We start from the raw sequence: 8,211 nt of genomic DNA on the forward strand, positions 1-8,211 counted from the left end.
TTTTTTTCTTGCAAATATCACTAAAACATTTGTAAATTGAGGGAGGCGGATGTCTAGTTGGACTGTGATCTCTGTAAGTTAAGCATTTGTTTTTCCTTAGCGGTCGGGCAGCCAGCAGGGCCTGAGGAATGTCACACCTGTCCCACCTGTGTGACATTGCCCCCTGTGTGGGGGGAAGGGGCTTGCATGGTGTCAGCTTGTGCTTTGTCCTTGCTTGCCTTCTGCCCCCTCATCAATGCCAGCTAACTCCTTACCCCCTTCAGAAACATTTCCAAACTTTCCAAACTTCTCTTCTGTCTCCCCACGATCACTTTTTGGGGGAAGAGTAAAATGGCTGAGATGGGGCCTACCGAGCCCTTCTCCTCCAAGATCTCTTCTACACTGTTGTTAAAAAGAACATTATAGGGGCACCTGGGTGGCTCAGTGGGTTAAAGCCTCTGCCTTCGGCTCAGGTCATGATCCCAGGGTCCTGGGATCGAGCCCTGAATAGCGGGCTCTCTGCTCAGCAGGGAGCCTGCTTTCCCCCCCACCCCCACCCCCCCCCCGCCTCTCTGCCTCCTTATGATCTCTGTCAAGTAAATAAATAAAATCTTAAAAAAAAAAAAAAAAAGCTATAGGCCCAAACTGGCGTCACATGTGACAAGTTTTCAAACAGAGGCTTAATGCCTCATCTAACTATGGTTTCAACTTCCCCAGAAATACAGTCTTCCCTGGTCAATCAGAATTTTCCGATTAGCACCAAGGATTCCCTACCTGGGCCCTCTCCCCCAAAGGAAGACAAGGTAACCTGCATAATAAGAGGCCCTGCTTTTCCCCTTAAGGCAAAAGGAACAGGCCTGCACCAATCATTTTATCTTTCTAATCTTCTTGTCCCAGACTTCTTCCTTAAAAAAAAAAACTTCCACTTCAAGGGCACCTTAAGCATCGGACTCTTGATTCTGGCTCAGGGCACAAGGTCTATCTTGAGATAGAGCCCTGAGTCAGCACCCCACTCAGCCGGGAGTCTGCTGGAGATTCTTTCCCTCTTCCTCTGCCACTCTCCATTCCGTGCACAGGGGCATGCTCTCCCTCTCTCTCAAAATAAATATTTTTAAACTTTTTTAAAAAATTTATTTATTTATTTGGCAGAGACAGCAAGAGGCACAAGTGGGGAGTGGGAGAGGGAGAAGCAGGCTTCCTGGCGAGCAGGGAGCCCGATGCAGGGCTTGATCCCAGGACCCTGGGATCGTGACCTGAGCCGAGGGCAGATGCTCAACAACTGAGCTACCCAGGCACTCCTCAAAATAAATAAATATTTAAGAAATAAAAATAAAAACCTTCCATTTTATATACCTCCTCCTCAGAGTTCCCTTCTACTTGCTAGATGGGGTGCCACCTGATTCATGAATTGTTTAATAAAGCCAATTAGGCCTTCAGATTTACTTGGTTGAATTTTGTTTTGTAATATCTAAATATGGCTGTGACTAATTTTTTTATAAAACAGTTTGTGCTAGAGAAGCCTTCTGAAAGACCAGGGAAACTGTAGACCTAAAGAGTCCCAGAGAGTTCTGCCTAAACAGGGGCACAGAGGCCAGATTTTGGGGTTAGTCCCTGGTCCTCAGGGTTCTTAAGAGAATGGTCAGCTCAGGAGTGTCACAGAAGCCAGAGCCAATACTAAAAACGTTTCCACCATAGGGGCGCCTGGGTAGCTCAGTGGGTTAAAGCCTCTGCCTTCATCTCGGGTCATGATCCTGGGGTCCTGGGATCGAGCCCCACATCGGGCTCTGTTGGGTCCATGGTCAAAGGAGCGAGACTGATACAAAGCGAAGGTCAAGCAAAGCTTTATTTCACGCCAAGCATCGAGAATCAAACTGACCAGCCAGGGCCATCTCTTGCAAAGAGGCAACCTCTCTCTGCCTTACAGACTAGCTTTTAAGGCAAAGGCCAGGTGGTTGGGCCTGGCCATGCACAGGTGGCCAATGAGATTGTAACACAAGAAAGCTGCACAGTCCTGCTAGGTCACACATAAGTGACCAATTGAATTACAATTTACCCTATAGTAGATATTTGAACTAGCCTATCACCTCGGTCAGAATTGGCACCCAAAAGGCACCCAAAAAGGTGGGGCCCACACTCCTTGATAGCTAGGGAGACAGTATGTGCCCCCACTGATTGAATACCTCCACCTGGCCTGACCCACCCTTGTATTTGGACTTTGTTACCTGGGACTGGTTTCCAGGGACTTGTTTTTAAGTAGGTCCCCTGGGGAGAGAAGGGGCAGGGACAGTTTAAGATTTACTGCATAAACAACAAAATCACTCTTTAACCTGATGGCATCCCTCTGGCTAAATAGGCCCTTACAGCTTTCTGCTCAGTGGGGAGCCTGCTTCCTCCTCTCTCTCTGCCTGCCTCACTGACTACTTGTGATCTCTATCTGTCAAATAAATAAATAAATAAATAATCTTTTAAAAAAATGTTTCCACCATCACACAGTCTCCTCTAGATAATCCCTTCTTTACCTTAACCTTCTTGGCCAAGTTTCTCAAAAAATAGTCCATCTTCCCAGCCTTTACTCTTACCTGTACAATACACTGTAACATGTCTAATGGTCTGTATTAGATTAAGTAATATTAGCTGCTGTAGCAAATGACACCCCCCCAAACTCAGTGGCTTAGCAACACAGTCCATTGTGGGGGGATAGGGAAAGCAGCATTCAGAATTCTCCACTACTTAATTCTCTGTAATTAAGATAATAAGTGAGAAAAGAGTGAAAATGTAAAGAATTTCACAGGTTTTAGGAGCTAGATCTGAAAGTGACATACATGGTTTCTGGCTATACTTCATTGGCCAGAACACAATCATATGGCCTCATCAACTACAGAGTATACTGTGGAATGTAATCTGACTGCCCAAGAGCAAAAGGAAATAGATTTGTGAATGTATATATTATCATCTGAGCTACATGTCCCTACTGACCATTTCCCATCATTTTATCGGAACTCTCAACTACATTTGACTGTGTTGACCCTTCATTCCATCACAATCATGTATGATGCTATGCTCTTTCAGTTCTCTTCTTCTTTGTGTTTTATTTATAAAACAAACACGTATGTCACCACTTGCCAGGCACTAATTGCTTTATAAATATTAACTCATTTAAACTTATCACAACGAAGGTATGTACTATGAGGTAGGTACTTTTATTCATCCCATTTCACAGATGAGAAAACTGAGTCACAGGGTTTAAATAACTTACCCAAGATCACACAACTAGTAGGTATCCAGAGCCAGGCTTATTAACCCAGTCCAGCTCCAGTCCAGTCTCTTTTTTCTTTCTTTCTTTCTTATTTACTTACTTACTTACTTATTTACTTATTTATTTGACAGAAATCACAAGTAGGCAGAGACAGGCAGAGAGTGGGCGAAGCAGGCTTCCTGCCAAGCAGGACCCAGGACCCTGAGATCATGACCTGAGCCAAAGGCAGAGGCTTAACACACCGAGCCACCCAGGCACCCCTCCAGAGTTTCTTTCTTAATCACTGCACTTTGCTGCCTTTTTTCTCCCTTGCTCTTCTTCCTTTATCATTCCCTCCCTGTAACCTTGTTGGTTTACAATGCCCTTTTCTCACATTTTGTGCTTCAAAACAAAGAATGAATCGTAGGCTCCAAAAAACCCCCATGCTGACTCTTCATGGCGTCTTTTACTTGGAATAGGCCTCATTCCGCCTTCCCCATTTCCCTTAGATACATAGCTCAGGCGTCACCGCCTCCGGAAAGCCTTCCGTAACATTCCCAGGCAAAAGCGCCTTCTACTTTCTGTGCTAGCAAAGGGGACAATCACAAGTCCCAGGAAGCTCTACTTCCGGGCTCGCCTTATTCACCTGGGAGCCCAAACAGGCCAGTCCATTCTGAGTGTCACGGCAACCTACTAGCCCCACCCACACTCACCCCCCAACCCACACCTGGTTTGGCACTGGAAGCTACCCAGCCTGTAGACCCTAAACGAGGCCGCCGGGATGGCTTAGCCCCGCCCCTTCGCATCACGCGCGAGGCTCCGCCCCACCCCTTCGCGCTCCCCGCTTCTCGAGAAGGAATGGTTCAACCCGAGGGGCGGTGCCCGGGTGCCCGGACTGTTCTGATTGGCCAAGGCAAGCCGTACCACGGCGGTGGCGGGGGAACGATAGTGGACAGCGCTCCGCAGGTTTGGAGGAAGTGGGAGTCACAGCTCCAGGCCTTAGTTCGGTCCTTCGCTTCTCTGTGCCAGGCCGCCCGCCGGGATGCAGTGGGCACTGGGCCGGCGGTGGGTGTGGGTCGCGCTGCTCCTGGCTGCCGCGGCTGTGCTGACCCAGGTGGTCTGGCTCTGGCTGGGCACGCAAAGCTTCGTCTTCCAGCACGAAGAAATCGCGCAGCTGGCCAGGCAGTACGCGGGTGAGCCGACGGATGACCGGGCGAGTGAGCGGGTGGAGGGCAGGGGCCTGGGGAGGCCCGAACTGAGCTGGGAGTTTCAGAAGCGCCTTTCCAGTTCGGAGTGGTTTTGGCTCTGACTCTGTTGTTCCTCTGACCCCGCCAGGGCTGGACCACGAGCTGGCCTTCTCTCGGCTGATCGTGGAACTACGGCGGCTGCACCCAGGCCACGTGTTGCCCGACGAGGAGCTGCAGTGGGTGTTCGTAAACGCGGGCGGCTGGATGGGCGCCATGTGCCTTCTGCACGCCTCACTGTCCGAGTACGTGCTGCTCTTCGGCACCGCCCTAGGCTCTCGCGGCCACTCGGGTCAGTGCTGGCGGCGGGCAGAACTGGGAGGCTGGGGCTGTGCAGGGGCTCATGCCTTCCTTTCTGATGTTTGGCCAAGCCATGTATTGGCGCTGATACCCTGATCTTCGGTGTCCATCTGATTGTCCCTTAGGACGCTATTGGGCTGAGATCTCGGACACCATCATCTCTGGCACCTTCCACCAGTGGAGAGAGGGCACTACCAAAAGTGAGGTCTTCTACCCAGGTGGGTAGGGGGGCTCTGTCATGTGGGTCCGTTCGTTCTGGGGTGCCCATAGTTGGAGTAGAGCCATATCATGGAAGGGGGGTGGGTTGGGGGCTCTTGTCTGGTTCCCATACACCCCGCCGGTGCACCACAGGCCCTCGATTGAAGCAGGTCCAAACGCCCCTTTTGCTTCCCACTGTCAAAAGGAAACAAAACAAAACAGCTTCCTGTTATGACACTGTTCTGTTCATCCAACATTCCAGCAGTTGTTGGGGAGACAGTTGGGTAATCAGGTATCTTCTCATACCTCCAAAGACAAGACAGATTATCGTCTTCTTTGTTTCTGTGGTTAAAACATTTTACATAAAAAGTAGAGCTTTGGACTTCCATATAAGTTTGAGGTTGAGTGTTAACAGGCATGACATATGACAGCGGCATTTCTCAGAAAGCCACACAAGTCTTATTATCACTCCCTCCCTATCTAACAGGCCCAGCCCAAGTTTAGCTAAATTTCTGCCTGACATGAGTGAGGTTTGGGAATGCAGACTTCCAGGACTCCCATACAGTGGCCCATGGCCTGGTGAGGTGGCCCTCCCTGGCTTCCCCCCAAAGAGGACGTGAGCCAGGTGATGGTACAGAGGAAAACTTAGGAGTGGCTATCTTGGCTTCTTACTCTTCCAGATGGGCGGCAAGGCCAGTGAGGTAAGGCCTTTTCCTTCCCTGAAGCTCCTGCTCTGTTCCCTGCCCCTAGATAGCCCGTGGGCTAGGGAGGTGGCAGCAATGGAAGGACAGGGCTAGGCTTCTTATGTGCACGCTCCCTGTTCCCCAGGAGAGACCGTGGTGCATGGGCCTGGTGAGGCAACGGCTGTGGAATGGGGGCCAAACACATGGATGGTGGAGTATGGTCGGGGTGTCATCCCATCCACCCTGGCCTTCGCGCTGGCTGACACGATCTTCAGCACCCAGGACTTCCTCACACTCTTCTATACTCTTCGCGCCTATGCCCGGGGCCTCCGGCTTGAGTTTACCACCTACCTCTTCGGCCAGGACCCCTGACCAGCCAGGCGTGAAGGAGGACCTGTGGATAGAAAGGAGCGGGCAGGCCCCCATGCATCCTCTTTCTGGAGCTCACGTGAAAAGACAGGGACATATTCACAACATGCAACTATTCCAGTTCCTGGTGTACGAGCAAGGACATACATGCTTATACAAACAAACATAGACTCATGGGAACATACGGGACATACATGCAGATACAGTTCCATGTGTACAGCAGCATCATGCATTCACACCTGCCCAGAGAGGGAGCCCCACATATACCCAGGGGGCCAGTCATATTGAGACACACATACTATAGGCTTGACTCAGTAACTCAGGCCTTTCAGAGCTTCCCTGCCAGCAGTCAGGGCTCTGGAATTAGGGATGGGTGTGGGTATACACTCTTGTCTGGGCCTGACCCCTCAATCCAACAGCAGTTGAGGGGGGAGGAAGATGAAGGGTTACCTGTGGTGGCCCCCATCATCTCCCTGTCCTCACCATATGCCTTACCCCCATTCTCTTCCCCTGCTATGCAAGTGCTCTCGTGGCCTGTCCCCACCCTCCCAGCAACCAAGTCAACTGGGGAACCATAAGAATGGAGAATGCTGAGGTCAGGGTCCTCTTATCCTGAAAGACCCTGCCCCCAATCCCATTCATCCCTCAGGAGTATGATGGGGAGGCTGGCCGCAGCTCAGGACCCACTGCTGGGCAGGGGACCTAGAGAGGTTAGCCTAGGTCCAGGGAGCCATCCCTTGCCTAGAGAAGGTCTGCACACATATACCCCCATCACAGCTTTCAGACACTGCCTTTGGTGCACTGTCTGTCCATCTGTCTCTGTTAATAAAGACCTGTTGAACAGTTTCACTTCTTCGTGTGTCTCAGCAGCAGGAAAACCTGCTAATGTGAAGAAATTAAGGTCTGGGTGAGGTAGTGTGTGACTTGTTCTTGCCTTAACCTCTGCCTGAGCCATTCTGGAAATAGTCCTGGTACTTCAACCCTGGATGGCCACTGGGTGGCAGTGTATACCCACTTTTGAGCTGAAGGAGGCACAATCATTTTTGTCTGTTTTCTAGGATGATAATGCCCACCCAGAGTAGGAGTTCTTCCTCTCCAATCTGTCTTTTCTAGAACACCTGACTTCATAGAAGCCCCCAGGGGTGGAGAGCAAGAGTGCTACCTGGTGGTGTCCGAGGTGTCCTGGTGCTAGGGTGGGGCAAAAGAGGTGCCTAAGGTGCTGTCACTCCCAGGGACACCACCTTTGACCTCTTAAATTTTGCACCCTGGCATCTGGCTGGCCTCACCTTCCTCCTGGCCTTGTTCTGAGGTTGAGTAAGAGCCAGGCCACTGTCACTTCTTACGCCTCCTGCTATATTAAGAACAGAAGGAAACTGGTTATAAAAATACACAATTTTTTAAAAGATTTTGTTTGAGATGGAGAGAGAGCACTAGTGGTGGGGAGGGTCAGGGAGAGGGAAAAGCAGACTCCCCACTGAGCACAGAGCCTGAAATGGGGCTTGATCCCAGGACCCTGAGATACGACCTGAGCCCAAGGTAGACGCTTAACCAACTGAGCCACCCAGGTGCCCCCAAAATACTCAGTTTTTATATACAAACTCGATAGTATATACAATCTTTTGAGAGAGCAGCAAGCAAAGGGAGAAGTAGAGTCCCACTGAGCAAAGAGCCCAGTGCTGGACTAGATCCAGGACTCTGGGATTATGAGCTGAAGACAGACACCCAACTGACCCACTCAGGCATCCCCAAATAACATCCTAATGAACAACAACACCAAAGACTACATATAAAACCATTGGGAAACCAAGTTTCGGTTTGTACCTCAGTGAATGTGAGGCCCAGGCAAGATGGCCATTCTCACTACCACAACTGTGTTGGCTGTGACAGGTCTTGGCTGGGGCTTCTCCACTGGGTTGCAAAGCCATTCCTTTAAGGATTTCTCCCACCCTGTAACCCAGCTCTGCCACAGCTCAGAGACCACATCTATCAGGAATGCCCTAGCTCCGCTTGTCCTCTTTCCTTTTCCACATGGGGCTAGGCTCCCAGACTCCTCCCTGAATTGCAAGACCCAATGGGTATTTCTTAACTTTCTTTTGATGCAGTTAATTCCTCATAAAACACTCAAGTTTCCCGAACTCCACTTGCCCTAAATTGGCTCCTTACTTTGCTCTTACCTCCATAAATCCTAGATTGGCTCCTTTAA

At 50.2% G+C, this 8,211-nt stretch overlaps 1 protein-coding gene across 2 annotated transcripts; it reads left to right on the forward strand.

Moving 5' to 3' along the window:
• The first annotated feature begins 4,131 nt into the window (after nucleotides 1–4,131).
• On the forward strand, nucleotides 4,132–6,854 carry SIGMAR1 (sigma non-opioid intracellular receptor 1). Of its 2 annotated transcripts, XR_001178640.2 has the most exons (5): nucleotides 4,132–4,407; nucleotides 4,550–4,750; nucleotides 4,884–4,976; nucleotides 5,444–5,657; nucleotides 5,785–5,922. XR_001178640.2 is itself a non-coding variant. In XM_004747446.3 (4 exons), exons 1-4 carry the CDS (start codon nucleotides 4,257–4,259, stop codon nucleotides 6,009–6,011), a joined length of 672 nt encoding a protein of 223 aa, XP_004747503.1. In that variant the 5' UTR covers nucleotides 4,133–4,256; the 3' UTR covers nucleotides 6,012–6,854. The 2 variants fall into 2 exon arrangements, 1 of the variants encoding a protein (XP_004747503.1); XM_004747446.3 differs by lacking the exon at nucleotides 5,444–5,657 and having other exon boundaries at nucleotides 4,133–4,407; nucleotides 5,785–6,854.
• The last annotated feature ends 1,357 nt before the right edge of the window (nucleotides 6,855–8,211 follow it).

This window comes from Mustela putorius, unplaced genomic scaffold (genome assembly GCF_011764305.1).
Source record: "Mustela putorius furo isolate JIRA1106 unplaced genomic scaffold, ASM1176430v1.1 tig00001584_pilon_pilon_pilon, whole genome shotgun sequence".
In the NCBI taxonomy this organism is placed as follows: domain Eukaryota; kingdom Metazoa; phylum Chordata; class Mammalia; order Carnivora; family Mustelidae; genus Mustela; species Mustela putorius.

What these genes read in the sequence shown, in the direction of transcription:
- SIGMAR1 (XM_004747446.3), top strand. Translation starts at nt 4,257, where the DNA reads ATGCAGTGGGCACTGGGCCGGCGGTGGGTGTGGGTCGCGCTGCTCCTG. An exon ending in GCTGGCCAGGCAGTACGCGG is followed by an intron (nt 4,408 to 4,549) that starts GTGAGCCGACGG and finishes TGACCCCGCCAG; the next exon opens with GGCTGGACCACGAGCTGGCC. An exon ending in AGGCTCTCGCGGCCACTCGG is followed by an intron (nt 4,751 to 4,883) that starts GTCAGTGCTGGC and finishes ATTGTCCCTTAG; the next exon opens with GACGCTATTGGGCTGAGATC.